The sequence below is a fragment of the Acyrthosiphon pisum genome, chromosome A1 (genome assembly GCF_005508785.2).
Source record: "Acyrthosiphon pisum isolate AL4f chromosome A1, pea_aphid_22Mar2018_4r6ur, whole genome shotgun sequence".
Classification (NCBI taxonomy): domain Eukaryota; kingdom Metazoa; phylum Arthropoda; class Insecta; order Hemiptera; family Aphididae; genus Acyrthosiphon; species Acyrthosiphon pisum.
In genome coordinates this window covers 50,256,645-50,279,298 of record NC_042494.1, presented here as the reverse complement: position 1 = coordinate 50,279,298, position 22,654 = coordinate 50,256,645, and the positions used below count along the sequence as shown (strand labels likewise).

The 22,654-nt window shown below is 30.0% G+C and overlaps 4 protein-coding genes across 8 annotated transcripts in view; 1 reads left to right on the top strand and 3 right to left on the bottom strand.

The window, feature by feature from the left end:
* The window catches only part of LOC100572674 (probable cation-transporting ATPase 13A3), a 39,809-nt gene that overhangs the window by 3,768 nt on the left and 13,387 nt on the right, over positions 1-22,654 (top strand). The window contains exon 2 of one of the 4 annotated variants that reach the window (XM_029487225.1): positions 13,853-13,896. The exons of 1 other annotated variant lie outside the window; for it this stretch is intronic. The gene's annotated coding sequence lies outside the window, so the exon portion shown is untranslated. Of the gene's footprint in view, positions 1-13,852; positions 13,897-21,966; positions 22,097-22,654 lie in introns of those variants that run through there. 2 more of the 4 variants (XM_003240457.4, XM_008185402.3) reach the window with 2 other exon arrangements.
* LOC100572821 (venom protease) lies at positions 2,155-6,578 on the bottom strand. 2 transcript variants are annotated; one of them, XM_029487227.1, is made up of 8 exons: positions 6,367-6,578; positions 5,676-5,735; positions 5,329-5,559; positions 5,097-5,245; positions 4,898-5,010; positions 4,559-4,821; positions 2,700-2,866; positions 2,155-2,584 (listed from the first exon to the last, which is right to left on the bottom strand). In XM_029487227.1, the coding sequence occupies exons 2-8, from the start codon at positions 5,692-5,694 to the stop codon at positions 2,411-2,413; spliced, it is 1,116 nt and encodes a 371-aa protein (XP_029343087.1). In that variant the 5' UTR covers positions 5,695-5,735; positions 6,367-6,578; the 3' UTR covers positions 2,155-2,410. The 2 variants fall into 2 exon arrangements, with proteins under 2 accessions (XP_029343087.1, XP_003240507.1); XM_003240459.4 differs by lacking the exon at positions 6,367-6,578 and having other exon boundaries at positions 5,676-6,009.
* Positions 11,433-16,069, bottom strand: LOC100574961 (dynein regulatory complex protein 9). Its single transcript, XM_003240475.4, has 4 exons — positions 15,592-16,069; positions 12,910-13,116; positions 12,695-12,826; positions 11,433-12,510 (listed from the first exon to the last, which is right to left on the bottom strand). The coding sequence occupies exons 1-4, from the start codon at positions 15,997-15,999 to the stop codon at positions 12,280-12,282; spliced, it is 978 nt and encodes a 325-aa protein (XP_003240523.1). The 5' UTR covers positions 16,000-16,069; the 3' UTR covers positions 11,433-12,279.
* LOC107883945 overlaps positions 16,072-22,654 on the bottom strand; it is a 7,536-nt gene continuing 953 nt past the window's right edge. Inside the window, exons 2-7 of the mRNA XM_029487228.1 lie at positions 21,128-21,364; positions 18,894-19,101; positions 18,643-18,795; positions 17,666-17,747; positions 17,384-17,534; positions 16,072-16,701 (exon numbers count right to left, since the gene is read on the bottom strand). Of these exons, the coding sequence (XP_029343088.1) occupies positions 16,514-16,701; positions 17,384-17,534; positions 17,666-17,747; positions 18,643-18,795; positions 18,894-19,101; positions 21,128-21,364 (1,019 nt within the window). The 3' untranslated portion in view covers positions 16,072-16,513. The remainder of the gene's footprint in view (positions 16,702-17,383; positions 17,535-17,665; positions 17,748-18,642; positions 18,796-18,893; positions 19,102-21,127; positions 21,365-22,654) is intronic.

The following is a 22,654-nucleotide window of genomic DNA, read 5'->3' as shown; positions in this document are numbered from 1 at the left end:
TTTGTATCATAAATATATTTTATACCCCCCCCCCCCCCCCCAGAAAAAAATCGTATCTACGCCACTGTCCACAATACATGTGTGCCGTGTACACGAAAGATGTTTAGCAATAATGTCTAAAGCCGGATTCACAGCTGCGTCGTGCGTCGTGTCGTGTCGATCAAATCGTATTGTAATTGGATATTACTATTTTGGTATCATGTAATAACCAAGGTGTAACCGAGTATACCAAGAATTGACTACTGCTCAACTTTTAAATCATATTGGTTAATAATCGTAACGATATAATTACCAAACACGACACACGTAGAATATTATATTCTATGCGACACACGACGTGGCTGTGAATGCGCCTTAACAGGCAACAACACGGTATCGTGGTTAATCGTGTGGTAACCTAACCTAACCAAATAATCACAAAAAAGGATTTACGCCGCGAACGTGTATATTGGAAACCCGCCTCAAGTTGTTAAAGCTTAGTACGGCGTCTATTATAGTATTCCGCAATAAGGTGGTAGTCTCCTTGATTGGTTAGTTACCGTTAGGTTTACAGTAGCCAGTAGGTATACAATATACATAGTTACGATTGTTGATAATATATGTTATATTTTATTTATTCATTATTGTTCGTTTTTCTCTACATGGTTTCGAATTTACGATTGTTAGTATTAAGTTATTAATTTTAGATTCTGAGTGGAACGATGAATGTATTGATTTTACAATGATATGTGTTTTTTTTATTTTTTTTGTGTCTGTGTACACGATAAGTAGTCGAAATAATGCTTCGATTTTCAACTTCAGTTTCTTGTTCGATTGGAAAGTGAATATCGTTGGTGCATTGAGGAGGTTAAAATTCCCAGTAATTTTCAAAAGCGCCAAGAAAAACCAAAGAAAAATTAAGGAAAAAAGGGAATTTTCACGCAAAATCGATTTTTCACAAAATTGAATTTGGTTTTTGGTGTAACTTTAAAAAAAATTACCGGAGATACGTGAAATTTTGACTGAATGTTTATATTAGCATTTTCTATACACCATAACATTTTCAAAATATTTTGACTTATTTTGAGCTCTTTACGGACATTGTCAGTTTTCATTTTTTTGTAGTTTCTTTTCTAAAAATATCTATACAATTTTATTTGTTGATTAAAAAGGCTTGACAATTTAATAAAAGGCTCCTAGTATATTGTTTCAAAAGCAGATGAAAAATATTAAAAATCCTTAGTCACAGTTTTTTTTTATAAGCATTTAAAGTTCAAAAATTGATAAAATATGGAAAAATCACGAAAATTAGCAAATTATTTTGAGTTAAGAATTCGTAAAAAATTTTCTTTTTAAATCTAAGATTTTAAAATGTAATACAAGATTCCTTATAAGATTATCTACCTTTATCAAACAAAAAATATCTATAAGAAAGTCAAATTAAATTTTTATGATCGTTTGAAATTCAAATTTTTACAACATTGGATATTCACTCGATTTCCTTAATTTGTTGTAATTCAAAAATGAATAACTGTAGATACATGAAAATTTTACTGAATGTTTATATTAGCATTTCCTATACACCATACAATTTTGAAAATATTTTGACTCTTTTTGAGCTGTTTACGGACATTTTCAGTTTTCAATTTTTTTAGTTTTTTTTTCTATAAATATCAATAAAGTTTTATCTGTTGGGCCAAAAAGTGTAAAAATTTAATACAAAGCTCCTGATAAATTGTTACAAAATCAGTTGTTTTCGGAATAATTATAGTTTATTGCTTTGTATAAAAATACGTTTAGAAACCTGGAATTAATAATGCTCGCAGAGTTATACTGTAAATAAATAAATAATAGGTAATACTAATATAATATTATATTATTGTCAATTAATATGTAATTATTATCATGGGATTTTCGACTTATGTATTAAATGCCTAGTTAGGTACTCTCTTTAAGTTTCTATACTTTTTAAGAGTTAATAATTATAAATTGTAAATAACTATAGTCAAAACTAGGTAGGTAGTACCTACTGATTAGAATTAATTTGTTCACATGTCACACACTTATTTTATGATTTTGGGTCAATACAAATACATATAGGTAATCAACTGCAGACTGCAGTAGTTAATTAATTAATTCATTAAAAAAATGTAATTATTTATATAATACATAATAATTAATAGATAGAATATCTTTATTCTTTCATATCTTAAAAATGTGATATATTTTACATTTGGTTTAGTAATTTAATCTAAATCACCTAACAATACGAGGGCATGCTATCATTGTCTATTGAATGTAGATGTTGAATATTAATAGTACCACGATATACGCGTCATTATGCACTGCACGATATATTAGACTTAATATTTAGGTAAGTACTTTTTATTTAAAAAAATCGATTATTTTGTCTGGCGGGATTTGCGGACGTTCAACTCTTCGGCCAAACGATCTGTTCGATCCATGGAACATATTTGGACACTCTGGTGAAGACGCCGGGTGAGTACCTATTGCCGCAATATTTCCCGAACGACGTTATACCGATTTGGCTAGACATACATATGTAGTCGGGGTGCTTTATTTGCAGCGGGCCGCCAGAATCGCCCTGTGGTGAAATGCATATGTTACATTTTATATTATACATTACATTTATAACTTGTATAAAGTGCAGTAAGGAAAACTTTGTGTCAGTCGTCCACCGATTATTATCGTTTGCTCACCGTACACGTGTCGCCTCCGTCCACGATGTCGCCCGCGCATATCATGCTGTCTTCCAGTATCCCGAAGTTAATTCTCGGATTGGCACTCTGAGGATAACTATACTTACAATTTTCATTCGATATCAGGGACAGGTCTACCTTTAACAAGTCGGGACTAATCATACCATCTGCACAGATGACATAGCGATTGAATTTCCATGTATTATTATAGGTAATATAGACCAGCGTTGCCCAAACTGTGGTCCGCGAATTTATATAATTTATTATTATTGAGTTGTGTTATTTTTAGTATGGGGTCCGCAATAATTTTTACTGTACTTTAATTAGGGGTCCGGTGGAGGAAAAGTTTGGGAAATGCTGATATAGACAAACATTTTGGGGCGGTCTCTGAAAACTCTCCGTCAAATCCGACTCTGCAGCAGCCGGCGCCGTGGCACTTTCGCTACAAATCGCCAAGCCACCACATGGAATAGTGAGCGTCATAAGTCTAGAGGCGGCTTTGTTAGATATTAATTAACATATGGTTACACCGTTACACACGAATTAGAAATTAACCTACATGGTATAGGTATCTAGATATTTTTGGGAATTTGTTCATAAGTAGCACTGTAGCAGGTTTGAAAAACATATTAACCGTAGACATTATACTAGGACTATAATAACTAAAAGCAGTGTGGTAATCAGTGGCACAACTAGGGCTGATATGTTGAGGGGGGCTGTAGCCCCCCCTGACATTACATGAAAAGTAACCCGTGGGGGCCACACCTCCATATTTGTTCACTTAAAAATATAATAAAACATACAAACAAGATCAATTATTTATTTACTCAAGTATTTAATAATTACCTTATTTTTTAATATTTATTATAATAATATAATTTTCAAACATCAACAATAATATTTTTTCTTAATACTTTTATATTATATATTATAATATATCCCCGAAATAAAATATTACGTTACCTAATAATATTTTAACGATATTTAAATAATAATAATAATTATTATAAGTAAATTTTACAAGTTTTACTTAATATAGGTAGATACAATATTTAAACGATTATAAAATAAATAATTATTAAACAAATAGTTAATGAATGTAAGTACTTATTCAGTAATCTTTTAAAAGAACTATTAACATATGTTGTTTCACATCATGATATAAAACAAAACAATATGATTGTTAATTTTTTAATATTATTTATTAATTATGTATAATTTTTTTAATGAAAAGTATACCTATATTATATAAGTAACTATATCTATAATATATTATTTGTAATTTAATATTAATAATGTAATAATTACACTAATTATGTTTTAAAAATGCCATGTGGTTGTCAGTAATATTGGGGTTTATTTGTCTGGGGGTTATTTTTCCTAGGGTCGGGGATTTTGTTCAGGGGATTTTTATTCCGCTATTACCTATCTCTATGTTATAGTTCAGTGCATAGGTATGCTGAAAAATTATGTGTAATAATCTTACCTAATACAAAATAATTTATATCATACCGACATAAATTGTTTCCTTAAAACAAATACTAGCATACAGCTTATGATAGTTACCATATTTATCATAGGCAATATATTTTTTAGGAAAGAATTGAATTATTTATTTTGTGAGGGCTATTACAAGTTTTTTTGGAGCGGGGGGCTAAGCCCCCAGCTAACCCCTAGTTGCGCTTATGGTGGTAATAGTGATACACTGCTATCCCTATTTATTTGAACGGTGATGGATTACATGTTTTTTTTTTGAGGTGGGCGTTAAAACTATCGAACCACACAAAAAAATCTGATATCTCAGTTTGCCACGCTGGTCGAACGATAGGTACGTAGGTAGTATAAAAATTAATACTAACTGGTCGAGGTCCGACCCCAGCCGGTAGCCGTGGTCATATCGAAACTTAAGTTTTGGACCGTGTTTAGGCATACAGGTCGCACGTGCTCCGAAAACTTGACTTCCACCTCTAAACGGAACAGCGCTATATCATTGTAGACGTAAGTCGAATTGTATTTAGGGTGCACCACGCGCTCCACGACTTTGTAGTCAGCCGGGCCGGGGTCGTCGGATTGCAGCGAATAGATGTTCAAAACGCCAAGGCGTGCCCAGCTCACCGTACGTCTTCACGGAGGGATGTTTTGAAAAATACTTGTATTTAAAACCACGCGGTCTCGCGTAATTTGTACATGGTACTTACCCAGGATTTATGGTGCAGTGAGCCGCGCTCAGGATCCACCTGTTGCTTATCAGCGAACCTCCGCAGCCCCACGACTTCTCCTCATCTTCGATGTTCCCGTAACCTAATAGTGCCTGCGGGAAGCAAAATTTCAATATTGGTAAATTTTCGTCTAGATTTTTTTCTGATTTTCATTATCTATGGTAAATAATTATCATACCATGTGTGGAAATTCCATCGGTTTAGCCTTCATGCCCCCAACGATCAACGTCATCACGTTGTAACATTTGGGAGTTTTCTTCGGTTGTATCCCGCCGGACGAGGGTTGTTGCACGTTTGCGTACACCAGATCCTTGTACTGGCTACACACTGCACAGCGGTCACGAGAACAGATTATAATTTATGAAAAGCTGTTTAAATACGAGTTTTGTACGATACCTACCGATACGTACTTTCAGTGGCAGAGTATGATGATGTAGAAATAGGGGTTTTTAATACCGGTTCGAAATTAGTTGTGTTGATTGTTACTGTGGGTGAACAGCAGACTATTGGCTTGTTTTTAATAAACGAGCATACATGTGGAAAATCTTGATCTCGAAGTCTCTGTTCTAACGACGCACAATTTTCTGGTTGTTTGCAGACATGATTTCTCGAATTTTCCTTGCCTACCTGACATACGTCACCTAAGTAATATATAAGCATAAGCAAATTTTTATTAACTATAGTTAAGTATCCGTTTCATTGTACCTTTAAAGTTTAAACTTAATCACTTATTTAATTGAACATTTTTTAAACTCACCTTCATATAAATCAAGCATATTTGTTATATGTCCAGAAATTGACAAACATTGTATTAAAGCTAATAAGATTTTAAAGTATATTAAGCAATATTTAATTTTAAAATACATATTTTTGTATTATCGTTGCGTTAATGTAACGAACTGATGAAGCTATATGATAATAATGAATAAGCAAGACATACTTTATCCCACCACAATCTAAATATTGAAAATGATATTTAATATGTATGTATATTATGTTTACATATATTATATATTATTCAGTGTGTCCCGAAAACTGGGCGCAATCTATAACTCAGTTACCTACATTACTCAGTACCCCATACATATTTTCGAATTCTGTCTACGAGAGATCTGATGATAATGATTGATGATCTGATAATCTATAGTTAAATTATATGTCCCGCAAACAGAATTCAAAAATATACATAGACTACTGAATAATATGGATAATTTAATTATACAGTGTACCTTGTTTTCGCAGACACACGGTATATGAAAATACCAAGGTTAAAAATTAAATATTAATTTTGAGATAAAAAAAAATATCTTGTTTCAGAATAAATATAATAATTAATCTGTAGTGTAATGCGATGCAGTGGTGCCAAAGTCCAAGTCTATGGTAAGGTCGGACCACATTTTATTTACATCGTTAATTTTATGCGAGTAAATATATATTAGGGTAGGTACCTCTGTATTCAATTATTAAGATATTTAGGCCGCGAAGTTTTAAAATTGCCTGACCATATTTGAAAAACTTCGGCGTCACTGTGTGCACGGTTCCCAAATAATATTCAGCAGAAACATCTTCTTACAAGAAATACATTTTGGCAAAAACGGGTTTTTAAACCATACTTAAAATAATTAAAATAATTGTGCATAACTACTGTATCAGCACCATGGTTGAAAATATATACAAGGTTATTGAATTTATACCATTTTATACCCCCTCTCAATCAAATATTTGATGATAAAAACATAAATAGCAACGAAAAGGAAGCCAATAATAATAATATACGCGGGATTTTGAATTTGTTAGCTTATTTGTCAGTGTAGGTATTTTAAATTTTTGATGATAAGAAAAATTGATAATAATTGTGATATCCATTTACGCAGTAATTTTGCCGCATTTCTGATGATAAACAATCCGAGTCTAAATGCAACAACCTGTATATTTCAACCATGAAAAGCACTTTGTTCGCTAAGATTTCTATTTTTGTTTATTAACCACTTATCCATTATAACATTTATTATGAATTGCAGGTACTTATACAGACCACAATCTACAGAATAAAATTAAATGTATAAATGCGAATATTTATTTAAATTTTAAAACAAACAAAAATAAGTTGTCATATTATAGTCTATTGATATATCAATATAACTTATAAGTACCAACCTATATGGCTATATCAATATTGAATATTCAATTGATGTATGTCAATGCACAAATTGTTAAAAGCTACAGATTAATTAATAATGTATTTTATTATTTACTTAGTACATTTTTACTATCTTTGTTACATAATCATCAAATTACTTCTAAATTATAATTTGATAATTGATAGTCTGTACCTATTAGGTAAATTAATTATTTATTCCATGTAAGTTTGGTTCATCAAACATTGATATGGTTATATGGATAAACATTTTAATCTACCACGTACCCAATTTAAAACAAAATGAATACATATAATTCTTTAATAATTAATTATATAGGTACTATTGATTATAATTTATAACGTTAAGCTTAAAATTATAATCAATAGGTATTAGATTTAAAAAAATTTAGTTGAGTCATGTTCGAGTACTCGACTCGACTCGACTAAATTTTTTTTGGACTTATAAATACGAGTACTCGTTTTGAATCGAGTACTCGCTTTGAGTCGAGTACTCATGTTATTATTTTAATTATTAAAAATACTATAAATAGTAATTTATTGAAAAATAAATGTTAAAACTATAAATAACTGAAAGAACCCATATATCCGATATGAATACCAGGAAGGTGATACATGATAGTTTAGATTGATAACAATAGTTTTAATTAATTATATAACTGTATAAAAGAAAATATAATATTTTTTGGAAAATCTAATTTTAGAACAATTTAAAATACTCGACCATTTTGTCGAGTACTCGGAATTTGTCGAGTACTCGCATATTTTCAATACTCGGCATTTGTCGTGTGCTCGAGTTTTTTTTTATACTCGGCATTGGTCGAGTACTCGAATTTTTTTTAATATTCAGAATTTGTCGAGTACTCGAATTTTTTTTAATACTCGGCATTTGTCGAGTACTTGAATTTTGAACTCGACTCGACTCGACTCGAAATTAAAAAACAATACTCGTCCAACACTAAATTAATTTCTATAAAATTATCTACATTAGTATCTACATTATAAGTGTGTTGAAAAAAATTCATTGGATGACTCGAGCGACTGGTATTACTTTAGATTTTCAATATTGGTTTTGCATCCCATGAAAAAATGTGAAATGACGCCCCTGTCTGTCCCGGTATCCTTTATGCATTCCTAAACCGTTCATTTGAACACGATTAAATTTGGTACAGAGATAGATTAGATCTCGGGGAAGGAGATGACTAGATGAGTTACATGTTGTCGCAAAAAAGGTAAATATAAGAGGTTCAACCCGGGAATGTTCTCAAACAAGAGATTTAAAAACGGGTATCGAGTTCGAACCACGGTTTCGGTGGAAACATTTTTAGCATTGTTTTTAGACACGTTGTTTTTTTTGTAAATTTTTAGTTACAAATGGTTGCTATTGGTTTTAATAATAATAATTATTATTATAAACTGCATTGTTTTTACGTTGTTTTTTTCTTATTTTTACTTTTTTTATTTATTTTCTTTATCTATACATACATATTTGTTTTTTATGTTTGTTTTTTTTTTAATATAAATTTAGTACTTTAAAGTTGAATTATGCATTTACATATATGTAATTTGTAAAAATGGTTTAAACACCTATAATGAATACTACATCTAATATTACATATAGCTTATATTTTTTTAAAACCAAATTTACGGTTTATTATCCTTATAGTAGGAACATTTTAATAACTCAGAAACTACTTATTAGTATTTTGATTTAGATACATAACCATTTTCATGAAAATCTCCCACTAAAGGGGGATTTCAATTTGAAAAATTGAAGTTTGTATCACCACAGGACACTCTTTATGAGTATAATAGCAGGTACAAAATGATCAGGATTCAGGAATTTGAAAATATATTGTCTTCAGGTAGGTATACTTAAAAATTCTAAAAATCAGAATTTTAATAAAAGTATTATTAAAGGGATAAATGGAGGTGAGCATATTAAAAAAATCATTCTGTATATTACATATTTTTGTTAGTTCTACAATCTACATATTAATATATTATTTTACGTGTTTTATTCATATATTATATTACATATTAATAGATCCCCATATATTTGTATAAAAATATAATTATAAACGTATGACTTTTTTTCAAGAACATTTATTTTATGTATAAGTATATTACTGAATCTTTCAATAGCCAAATAAATTATATGGTAACGTTGCACGTAAATTCGTTCTTAATCGTATTATTGTTTGGGATTTTTTTTTTGTCAGCGTTAAGTACTACTTTGTTAATTTTAAGTGTTCTGAATCATTCAGCCAAAAACATGTAACGTTCTCAATCATTCCGCATTCGATAGCCTAATAGTTATATATATATATATATATATATATATATATTATATACTATCGTATATCCAGGGCCGTATTTACGCCTAGGCCGGCAAATTTTTTGGGGCGGCAAATTTTGTAAGAAATAAAAAAAAAATTATATAAATGCATGAAATATTTATATGATTTTTTTTTAGATACCTGTGTGTAAAATATACGGGCGCATGACACTGAAAATGTAATTTACCTGAAATCAATTTTCTCGTAATGTGAGCTATAAAGATAAGATACCTACCTAGGTACATAATAATATAAGTTGTTCCTAAAAGTAATTACGATAAAAATATAATATATATAGAAATTGGCTAGAGATATTGTGTATCCACATCGCACACGACCACACTTCATTTCAGTTTATTGTTCGTTATTGTCGGGAGTGCATATTACAACATAATATATTTAATAAATAATAATTAATAATTTACAGTATTTAGCATTTTTTCAATATGAGTGACGGTCGTAAACGTTTTAGTGGTTCAGAGTATAAAAAGCGAGCCAAAGATAAAGAATATAAAGAGAGTAAAGTTCTAAATAAAATACCTAAACTAAGTACTTTCTTTAAGCCTGCTACACCGTCTTCTTTGAATATACCTGATAATGGTCAACCACATCAACATGATTTAGAAGAGATTGAAACGAGTAAGTGCGAATCGGATTTTGTCATTAATAATTTAACAACTTCTACTTTAAATATGGATCCCGATATATTTTATATTGATTATAATGATCCGGCTAAATGGATTATTAATGATGTAACTCGCGATTATATGGCAAAACACAGAATAAATCAAAATTTAAATGATGATTTTACATGTTTTAAACGTGAGTATCCTGACAAAAATAGATTTTTAAATAAATCATTATTTGTTAGAACACGTATAAATGGTGAAGTACAGTCAAGAAATCCAAAGAACTTTGTAAGATGTTGTATACAAATGATTTAATAGATATTTACCCGAACGTCACAACAGCGTTACGTACCTATGTATTTGTGCACGTTTGCAACAAATTGTACAGCAGAGCGGTCGTTTTCAGCATTGAAAAGAGTGAAATCGCATCTTCGTTCAACTTTGGAGTCAGATAGATTAAACGCGACATCAATACTACACTATAGAATCTGAGATGCTTAGAAGTATAAATTATGATGATATAATCGACGATTTCGCGTCTAAAAAAGTTCGTCGTAAAATGTTATAAATAACATAGGTTATGATTAGGTATAAGTTTAACTATTAAGTATTACTAGATATAAGATTAAAGATTATTAAGATTATTTTAAGATTAAGATTAAAAATTTATACTGATAATGCCTAATTAGGATTTATAATTATTATTTGTTTTGTTTATAATGACTATTGACCTAATTTCATTAAAATGAAATGGATTTATTAGAAATAATTACAAATTTTTTTCTTGGGGTAGGGGCGGCATATTTCAAAGGGCCTTGGGCGGCACTTGTTCTAAATCCGGCCCTGCGTATATCCGTTAATTATACCCCATATAATAATAGTTATATAGTCTGTAGATAATGATGAAAAATTGTCTTAATCAAACATACGTCATTAATATAATTTAATTAAATAAATAAAATGTTAACTTTACTGTAGTCGGGAGAATGAAAAGTGGTTAGTAATTCCGGATTCGCCACTGATGCGCGGTGAATTTCCCTGATGAGTTCGCAAAGTGCGCATTTTAAATACTAGATTTAGATATACCTAATACAAATGTATTATAGAATGGTAGTACCCCTGTTTTTCGAAAAAAAAAGCTTGCTGACATATCGCCAGCGGTCACTTTTCATCCTCCCGACTATAAGTTAAAGTTTTTTTTAAGCTGTATTATTTTTTATTAATTAGGTATATACCGATTTATATTAGTATTTTTTTTGTAATATGTACTTTATTCTTTTGCATATAAAGGCATATTTTTAATTTAAGATAATATATTAATATGAAAACATATTTTTTGCATATTTTTTTATAATTTTTATAAAATATCGGAAGAATATTTTCAATTTTTTAAGAGAATATTATTCCGGCTATTAATATTCATAATTAGGTTATTACTATTACTATTACTACTACTACACACTTTTAAATTTCGTACTGCACACAATTTTGGTTTCTGGTATACTCGGTAGTCGGTATATGGTCCTGACAGTCACCTAGGGGCAGTGGCGTGGTCGTGGTGAATGGGGTTTTATGACACCTAGGCGTCATGATGGATTTTTTTTGGGAGGTTGGGTACATTATGATAATCAATAACATACAACAAAAATTAAAATATTTACAGTCACATAATAATTATATGTACGATATATTATATCAAGGGGATAAAGAGGGGGTAGGTACTGAAATATATGCTGGGCATCAAGATTTATAAATGTTCAGCACGCCACTGCCTGGGGGTGGGAAAAACTTCCAAGAAATTGAAAAAACCTTGTGTTTTTGACCAAATATTTATTTTGGACTTTTTTAATTTTTAATTTTACCTTTATTTTTAATGGTTGGGGGCACACAAATTTGAAAATTAGTTGTTTTCTTATATAATAACTGTACACGTACTCAAGTTTATTTTAACTACCAAAACTTTGGTCAATCTCTGTGTTATTTGACCATTTCAAAAAAATCGTTTATTAAGTTTTAATTATTAAAACCTGTTGATATTATTTTCAGATTTTGGTTGTGTATTACCTAAAACTTGACATATTGACATTCAAGGTAATGCCAATACATTTTCAAAATCTGATAATATCTGATGATAATTTTAATGACCATGTGGGTGTTGTGACTTATGTCATAGGTACAGATAAATTAACCAATAACCACTATAATTCTTAATATTATTTATTTTTAAATAATAAACTATTTGCTCTTCGTTTTTTTCCCTTTATTTATTAACGGTTTCTTAATACTCTTCTTTCTGGGCCCCGATAAATGTTTATATGGACCTAGACGACGCCTGACCATTGTACCTCTCCACCATGCTTGAATTTTCGTGGCCATTTTTTCCATGTGTTCGTTAAGTTTTTTCTCTTCTTCCGCTCTTTGCTTATTTTCAGCATGATCCTCGATAATAGTTTGCCTCTCGTTAAACTATAATTTCACATTAAAAATTAAAGTTGTATAGAAATACGTACATACTACGTACGGGCATTGAAAAATGTAGGTACTATTAAAATTAAACCGTACGTCAACACCACTACCACGGTAATCGCATCCATTATCTACAAAGCACCTACACTAACACAAGTGAAATATTGAATACAAATGTTCTTACTGTTTTTTTTAAACTTTCTATTTCTTTGGATTTTTCCTCTAATGTTATAATAAGGTTCTCTAATTGTTCGTCAATTTCCTTAGTATCAGTTTTATATTTACATTCCCAATACTCGATTTGTTTTTCTAATTCCTTTGAAAACAAAATAATAAAATTGTTTGTTGATTTACATTTTTTCCGAAAGTACTTGTACTTGTACGATCATGTTGACTCACCTTTATAGTGTAGTCTAAAAATTGTTTGTTCTCTTCATCTACGATTTGATCCGTTTTCATTTTAGTTTGTAACTCTGCCATACATTTTTGTAATTTTAGTTCTTCAGATTTAAATTTAAATTTGAAATTTTCTATTCTAGCCTTTTCCCATTTGTCTACATAGTTTTTTTCTGTCTCTCTTCGTATCGCTGTATGTTCCCCATCGGCCTATATATGTATAATATAATTTAAATAAAAATAACAATTTTAAAAACATTGTAAGTTGGATTTTTATAAGTTCTCAATCCCGGTTGGCAGGTTTGTTTCTTGCCTTTTTTGGCACACGAGACCTGAGAAGTCACTTTTTATATTTACTATTTTTAAAAAAATAGTAATTAATTGTATGGTTGGAGTTTATTTTTTTAAACGTTATGTTGTGAAACTGTGGGTAATTACAGACAGATGAGTATAAAATACATAATAAATTAAAGTACCTACAGACTTCAACATACAAATTTGTAATTCGTCACTGGTCTGATGTTTTCCGACATTCATTAAATTATTCAAATTTAAAATGTATAAATTAAAGAATTTTGTTTTCGTTTTAAAATGATGGCTCAACATACATATTATACAGTATGCCAGTACCTATATACACTCAGACTTACTCTTTGTGAACAGGCGAACGGCTACCTCATACCAAGTGGTGTCGTCGTGGCTAATCATAATAAGAAACAATGCAATGCCATTTATGATCACTTGAAAGTTGGAAGTGACAAACAATGTTAACTAGATACAGATTAATGATTAGTAGGTGCATTGAACGTCTGGTTCGAGTGTTTTATTTGTACCACTAAATTCATTATAATACCTATTATAATAGTATTAAATGTTATTTATAAACTACTGTGAGTTTATATTTGATCGGGAAAAAAAATAAATTAACATTTTGATTTTTTTCCAGTTATTTCCGGCTTCATGTACAACACAGCTAGTTCATCTAATAAAGTAAGGATTAACTCATTGATAAAAATTGAAAATTATTGTGTATTAATGTATTATTGATATGAGATTGAGTCTTATACATTATTAAAAGACTATACTTCTATACCTATTATACATGCATGGTGTGGTGTTTCTGTGTTCATCAAATAAACCAGTCGTAACCATATAATAACCAAGCCCTCGCACGATACGACACACGACGTAGCTGTGAATGCGCCTTAACTTATACATAACATAGCAACGTTTTCGTTCAGAAATCAGAATAATCAACTTTTCAAAGTTCCTCTGGATTTTTCACTTCGTAATTAATGTTCTTTTTTTCTGTATCATTGTCATGATGACAATGTCATCACATTTTTATTTTGGGATTTTTAAAATTTAAAATAAAAAAAGAGAATAATCCATTTTACCGTGTAATTTTTTACAGTGGCGTAATTACGGGGGGGGGGATTTGGGTGTCGTATCCCCCCATGACCTTTTTTTTCTAAGACTGGTTAAACATTTAAACATTTAAACATTTACCTATGTACTTCTTTATCTAATAATATATTTTTTTATTATTGATATCAAATGCCTCGGCTAGCTGGCAGTTGTCCGAAAAATGATAAGAGTGATAAGAGTATTATTTTTTCGTGGATCGATGACGCTCGATGATTATCAGATTATTTTATCTAGATTAAAGACTATCGTCCCATTGAAGTATTGAACAAAAAATAACTTAATAATGATTTGTACACTTAATCGGAATTTTCGTAGTGACTTTCCTAGTTTCGTCGTTATTCGGTGGTAATCGAACATCGGTTATAAGTTACAGTTACAATCAGCAATCGGCATTCGACTTTTATAGTTTTATAATTCATAATTTGATATTGTGATATAGGTACTGATATTAAATTAATCGTTCGTGTGGAGTTTTGTTATTTAATTTTAATATTTACTATTTATAAATATATTGCACTGAAAGGTGCTTATAATAAATAATTTTTTTTTTTTTTGGGGGGGGGGGGCAAAAGGTTAAAAAATTTCATCCCCCCCCCACAAAAATGACCAAATTACGCCACTGATTTTTTATATTAAAGTGAATTAACCCAACCTAATCTATTATAACAAATTTAAAAGTACTAATATTATTCATGGTCCCACCTCGGATTTTTTTAAATATTTTAATTTTATATCAAGTTTTGAGCATTTATCAAATTCAATTAAAACATTTTAAAGTGCTTAAAACTATTGTTTAATATAAAGAGATAAAACAATTCTAGATTCTGGATAATATTCCTTTCTTTCAATTTGTTAAAATTGACTCTAATATATTAAAAATCACAAAGTAAAATGGATTTTACTTCTATGTATTTTTTATTTATTTAAATGTTTTTTTTGCTATGCATGTATAATATAATACATTTCAATAACTTTTTTTTGCTAGTATGTATAAAAATCTACAATATATTTATTTTTGATATTACGATAGTGGCATTTGACATTGCGATATTATGACATCAATATATTATTATATATGAAATTGTATCGATACTAAAAACAATAATCGTACTGCACTAGTAATAACACTAGCATTTAGTTTATAATTGTTCATTTGTGTGTAATTCTTAACGATATTTTAGTAAAAAGTTTTAAATGTGTCGTCTAAACCCGGGCATAATTTATACAGTTTCAGTTCGGTTCAAAAAACTCACTTACCGTACACTTCTCAATAATCGAATCAATTTCTTCTTCTTTTTGTTTGAACATTTGTATTTTTTTTTCCAACGATACGTGTTCTTGTGTAAATTGTTCACCATTTCTTGTTTTCCGTTCACCTTTTTGTAACCAAAATCGTAGTTGTTCTTTCTTTTGTTCGCATTCATCGCGTTTACGATTATTGTCCTCAACTATATCATGCAAGGTTTTTAACGTTCCAAAATTATGCAAGTCGTCAATAGATGTCTGGAAAACATCTTTAACATATTCGCTGATGCTACTACTGCCGTAGAGTGAATCGAGTATAGAGATTTCGAGTAATGTTTTTTTAAAAACTTCCGATAACAGCTTATTTGCTTGGATTATCGAAGCGGAGTTGAACTTGTCTCGATTTTCATTTATTTCCATTTTATTTTGATTATGCCAAACACTAATACTTTTTAATATTATAGTAAAAATATAATAATATATATAGGTTACTCACGTTTATAATAATTAAATATTAAATATACACAATAACACGTTAACGCGTTATACGCATATGTTATCAATAAAAGTGTTGTCTTATCATTATATCACAGTATATGTATATACATTGTAGTATTATACATATTATAAATATAATACCTATATAGAAAACAAACAAGTAATTCTCGTCTTAGCAACAAACGTGGTTTTGTTGTATACAATATATGAGTTGTTGCAAGTAGGTATAATCGATATATTTTTGCGCTTAATATTCATTGTATCAAGTATAGTCGTATCTATTTTATAGTGTATGATAATTACTAGTTGGTAGGTATACAGCGTTCGGCGACATACGGTATACGAATACCTATTACCTACCAATATAATATTATACATAAATATATATATATATATATAGCTGTGTATAGCTAACCTATTCTGTTCATATACCACTTTAATTGTGACGCCTCATCATATTAAACATAATTTGTGCTATTTTTACGACGTCTTTGAAGACGAGTGCACCGATGATTGGCCCGATCCAAAAAATTATGAAATGGTCCCTATTGATTTGTCCGGGACAACCGTACATCAAGGCCGTCGCGTAAGTCGGATTCATCAGCACGCCGGTGTATCTGAACACTATTTGAATCAATAAACGTCAATATATAATATGCATATTATTATAAGTTAATTGCATAATGTGCAATATGTGCACATGATAGTTTGAACCTTATATCAAACTATAGTAACATTGTTGATCCGCTTGGAAATTATGACGCATACAAATTGCATCCCGATTTCAAAAATATAATTTATTTGAATTGCCTCTTATTTTAGGTAGTGACCCTCTTGTACTGAAATCGCCACCGATAAATATTATAATGAATCGATTTCTAGTTCGAATATCAAATATTGATTTTTTTTTCAATCAAAAATTATTATGAGCGAATACACGATATTGCGTGTCCGTTTATTACAAGTATAAATAGGTGTGCTGGTGTGAACATACTTTCAGGTGAATAGGGAAAGATCGAAGCTTCAGAACAATACTTATGATACCTATACGTTTTATTCAAATATTGAAATATTATATAATTCAATGTTAACAAAATGTAATACCTATATAGGTAGGTAATAAGTACCTTAATTTCAACTTTGTAAGTGTAATTATAAAATATTTATTGTTAACCAAGAATTAGACATTTTATCAAATTTGATATTATAGAATATAGTGAATGATTCATGAAAAAATTGAAATGAATAAACTTCGTATTGTAATTTATGATACTTATAAAAATAATAAGACATATTGTGCATTTACCGGTCATATTTATATACATCAGTACAAACGATGTCAATAGATTTTTGGAAACCCGCAAGCACATGCATGCCTTTCTCAAACCCAACTGCATGGCCAAGTACGCGAAAGTGATGACGGCTTCCCCGGTGGCCGCTTTCAACGTGTCTGCAATCTTATGATGGAAAACATGACAAAAACAAGACGATAAATATTATAGTGATATTATATCGTTGGATTACTCTCGTATAATACACATTTCAATATTTAATATAATATTATACGGAATCCGCGTGCGCCATTCACTTTCAAATTCCTAGAGCATCGGGTCTTGAAGAACGTTCTCTCCGTGTTCAGCATGTTAACGGACCACAGCGCCAAAGTGCACCTATAACATATGACGCAAAAACAGTTCATTCACATACGGTTTTTTACGGTTTTATATTATAATACAGCTGCAGAGTGCCTGCAGGAGCGTCTTCGTTGGCTTGTTGACCAATATACGATTTACCACAGCTGGTAAGTTTATTTTTACCTATATCATCCTTGGTTCGGTCTATGTTATATTATAGAGACCACGATTAAAGGTATAGGTATATCTTTGATCCTGATAGGGACGCTACTGCAGCTATAGTGTATTAGTATCGAGGTAGACGATAAACATAACTATGACTATAATTATTTATAAGTCGTTTACCCTGAGGCGCAACTAGGAGGGACTAATGGGGGGGGGGGGGGGCTTAGCCACCTCTGACTACGATTTAGCCCTCCCAAAAATATTTTTTATTCATTTAGATATAAGCCCCCTATGATAATTTTGTTAGAAATTTTACCCTAGTTGCGCCTATGCATACAACGATGAAAATGTCTACTATTCAATAAGTATTCATATTATACAGTATATAAATACATAATATATACAGTGTCATAGCCAGGTTAAGCCCTTAAGCCCCCCTTCCTAGCTACTGCGCTGAGTAGTGAGTGCAACTGAGTTCACATTGTGTTAAAATATATTAATATATTATGAATTGTCAATAGATATAAAGTATCAAAAAGTCGTATCAAAAAATCACTTTATTACATTTATAAACTTCTTAAAAATTGTTTAGGGATAGAGTACCTAGTAACAAAATAATAATAATTTACCATAATTTATCACTCCCCCCCCCCCTAATGTAAAATAATTATTATATATTATCATACGACCTTTTTCAGTTAAATAGTTCCACGACCGAGATAATAATAAATAATAAGTCAGATAAATATCATTAATAACACGTCACCTGTTGCTAATGTAACTTGATGCAATTAATGCCACTATACTTCTTAAAACGTTTACGCCTTGATACAAATCTTGTACAACAATGTCTCTCAACGCCTTTGTGTAGTTATTGGTAATATGACCATCGGGACAATTCGTCGTATATTTTCCTCGTCTGTACAATATCAGCCATCGAATGAGTTGATAATTTTTACGAATAACATTTATACATATATTGTTTATATAATATATTTTAACAATGTAGGTACCTACCTACGATGTTTGAGTTGAATAATGAAGTTGCGCAAATTAGTTACGACAGATAATGCCAATGGACTGGTGTGATAGACTATGAACACTAAATTTGTACGAAATACGTAATACGCACACGAATTTGTCGTTAGTTTTATCAAATAATTACAAAACAATTTTAACAATATCACCACGACCATCTTTCCCGATAAAATATACAACTTCAGTACTGAAAAATTAAGTGGAAAAATAACTTTTCATTTTTACTTTTTTGTAAAGCCAAGACATAAATATTTTATTTTTCACTGATTATAGATTTGATCGGATTTTCTTTTCCTTTAGTCATAATATTATATGTATAAGTTCAATTATTTAAAATACCTAGGCTTATTAAAACTATTGCATAATATTTGTTAAATATTTAAAATAAAAACTGTTCGGAATAAATAAATAAAATAAAATCATGCATTTCAACGATATAGTAGTAGGTACCTAGTACCTACCTAAAATTTAAAATTTTTAAAATATTTTATGATATGATATAGCCATATATATGGTGGTAAAAAGAATAAGCTACCTATGATAAGATCAATGATCTAATAGAGGAGGCTGAAAGTTGAAAATACTAATCTTAGTCGCGAATGTAATATAATATTTATAATATTATTTGGAAAAAATGTATGAGCATCGACCGCACGTGGAGTACTGAAATAAGGTATGCAAATGTTTATACTTTAAAAATTCAAATTTAAATAGGTAACGTGAACAATACTAACTATTTAACTTCCTATTATTATTAAATTAAATTCACATTAGATTTCAACAAACAAATAGTTTTTATTTGGAGGATTGTTTTATTCAAGTGTTTCTAGTGTTTAAATAAATGCTCATGTTTTATAGAAAATTTCTGATCAAGATACTCGGGTACCTGAGTGAATTAACTTTATAATCATGTATACAAGCATTGCTCCTAAAATTACACGTACACAACGGATTATTTTTTAATGATACAACGTAATCGATACGTTTCGGTAGCTTATATTTTGATAAGACAGGTGTAATAACGTACGGGTACATTGGGTAGTAGACGGTGGATAGTAATTGAGCGAACCAAAATATTATAATATTTACTTTTTTACTGTTTAGAATGTGTCGAGACTCGATACCGTCGAGTTATATGTTATAATATGCAGGTACCTCCTATTATTATTTTAGAAAAAACTCAAGTAACATAATTTTCGGAATCGTTTCTGTTTTGTGCGAGATATAAAGTATAAAAATATGTGTGATAAAATTTAAAGATAATGTGGATTCGAAAAATGGTAATTATACCAATTATATACATTTAGTATAGTAAAAAGCATATGAGATGCCCTAGGTAATAATTTTAGCTTTAAATTGTATAAGAGGTTCACTCTAATTTTTAAACGAACGGAGCTAAACGTGATATGCTGAGCGTAAAATTTGTTATGTTACGCACTTGTAAGACAAGATAATAAATGTTTGTGTAACGAGTCCTCATAAGATGTGTTGTCTACTTGTCTCCGTCTTACAAATGTAATACATAGCAAAAAACTTGTTTACGTGAGAAAGAACCGAGAAGGCTACAGTCATAACTAAGAAACGAAATTTCCAGCACATTAAAAGGAGAAATTTGGCTGTGCAATATCGTTTTTATTTTGTCGATATCAGAAGTAAAAAAAAAGTTATTCAAGTTTGAAAAACACAAACAATTATAGATTTTGAAACAATAAGAACTTTTTTTCTTATAAGTGATATTAAAAAAATAAAAACTATATTGCACAGCCAAAGTTCTACTTTTTATATGGTGAAAATTTCGTTTCTTAGTTATTTTCCGCGCAAAACAGTTTTTGGTATGTTGTACATATTTTATAAGACGGAGACAACACATGCGGATAACCTGGTTAGCTGATTGATATCCGTTTTTAGTTTAAAGTTTAGAGCATAATATGTAAATATTAGCCATAGTGTCATAGTAATGTTTTTATCGGTAAATTTTGAGCAGGCTTTTATGTGAAATTTACAAACTGTCGACAAAGTATTTTACGTATGATATTCGATATATATATCTTATTACCACCATGGCTATATGTCGATATTGAACCTACTTATTTAAGTAAAATTAAATGCATATTTTAGTATTTTATTGGCTACAGGTGCGCGTGACTTAGTCACAATTAACAATGAATATTAGTTTTTATTATACATTGTTATTATTATTATTGTTTTTATACTTATTCCGATATTCATGGTGTAACAATAATGTTCGGTGATTTCAACGATTTCCATTGACAGCGATGTCAGATGATATTTTGCATCGTCTGCGAGGTTTACGAACGTCAATCTATCCTGGCACGTCCTTAACGATAGTTTAATCACGAGTGATACGATAAAAACAGTCGACATATAAATAATACAGCTAATTACTACATTAGCTGCCAATGCAGTGTCACCACTCAGATTAGATTCCACTGAAAATGATTAGAATATTTTTTTTGAGTTGTTAAATCTGAACAATACGCCGATTATAATAATTTATTATCAAACGGGTATACCAGAAAAAATATATCATACATTAAAATATAATATTATAACACATGTCATTAAATCGTATGCACTTTCAACGAACACAATACAGTAACGATTTCGCAGAAATATATAGAAGGATTTAACTATAATTGAAGATAAAAACAATTTTATTACAAATTTCCAAACAGATGGAATTTATACCAACAATCATCTGGTAAAAATGATTCGATCGCGGCTGACGGAAAAACTGCAGCAGTACTGTGACGTCTTATGCATTAGGTACCTACTACAGTCACGTATAGGTTTGAGCTGTTTAAATTGAAATGTCTTTAATTTGGTAAACGGACGTGAGTGAATTTTAACTATCAATTCGCGGTACAATATTATTGCAGGCGGCTGACTCAACTCTCAAGTATCAATACCTAACCTACCTTATCCGCGTGTGCGCATGTAACACATTACAGTTCGTACGAGTAGAAGGAGATTTCGTGTAACTGGTTTTTTGTATTCTCTTGCCTGCTTTAGAAACTCTTTTTAATAATATTATATTAATATTAAGACGTGGACAACCGTCACTATCATTGATCGGCATACACGTGAAATGGACGCATATATTTTATACGATATCGATCTGGCAATGACGACTAAATTGTACCGGCATCATGTTATTGTAGGTACGTAGTTTTTTTTATTTTCATTTTAAATTGTAATTCGAAAATATTTCGCTCTATAGATAGATGTGGAGTGTGGACGTAGGTAGACATTTAAAAAACCAAAAGACTTTACCCTCAGAATTTGTTCTTGCATGAAAGACTCGAAAGTGGAACGAGGGGGATTTTGACTTTTAAGAAATATTCAGCGCACAATGTCATAGTAATTTTTTACGATTACCTAATATCACTGATTATAAATTCTAGTCTTATAATATAATATTTGTATTCAATGATATTATTCTATATTTGTATATGAATAATTATTCAATACATACACTTATTTTAAAACATTTTATATGTATTGTAATGTCTAATACTACTACTACTGCCTATACTACTATTACTATTACTGTTTACTATGTACTAATGCTACTAAATACTACTACTCATACTAATAATAACAATAATAATTAATAATCTTTTATCACAATTATAATAGAATAAGAATATTTTTTAAAATATATTTGTTATACCGGGTGATTTTTTTATCATTGAACACTCATTAATTCAAAAAATGTA

Bases quoted from the DNA above. Each gene is read 5' to 3' on its own strand.
- LOC100572821 (XM_003240459.4), bottom strand. From the start codon at position 5,784: ATGTATTTTAAAATTAAATATTGCTTAATATACTTTAAAATCTTATTA. The intron at 5,560-5,675 runs GTGAGTTTAAAA...TATATTACTTAG, and splicing joins TATGCTTGATTTATATGAAG to GTGACGTATGTCAGGTAGGC. The intron at 2,585-2,699 runs GTGAGCAAACGA...ATTTCACCACAG, and splicing joins ACGGAGGCGACACGTGTACG to GGCGATTCTGGCGGCCCGCT.
- LOC100574961 (XM_003240475.4), bottom strand. From the start codon at position 15,999: ATGGAAATAAATGAAAATCGAGACAAGTTCAACTCCGCTTCGATAATC. The intron at 13,117-15,591 runs GTAAGTGAGTTT...ATACATATATAG, and splicing joins CGATTATTGAGAAGTGTACG to GCCGATGGGGAACATACAGC. The intron at 12,511-12,694 runs GTAAGAACATTT...GTGAAATTATAG, and splicing joins TAGAAAGTTTAAAAAAAACA to TTTAACGAGAGGCAAACTAT.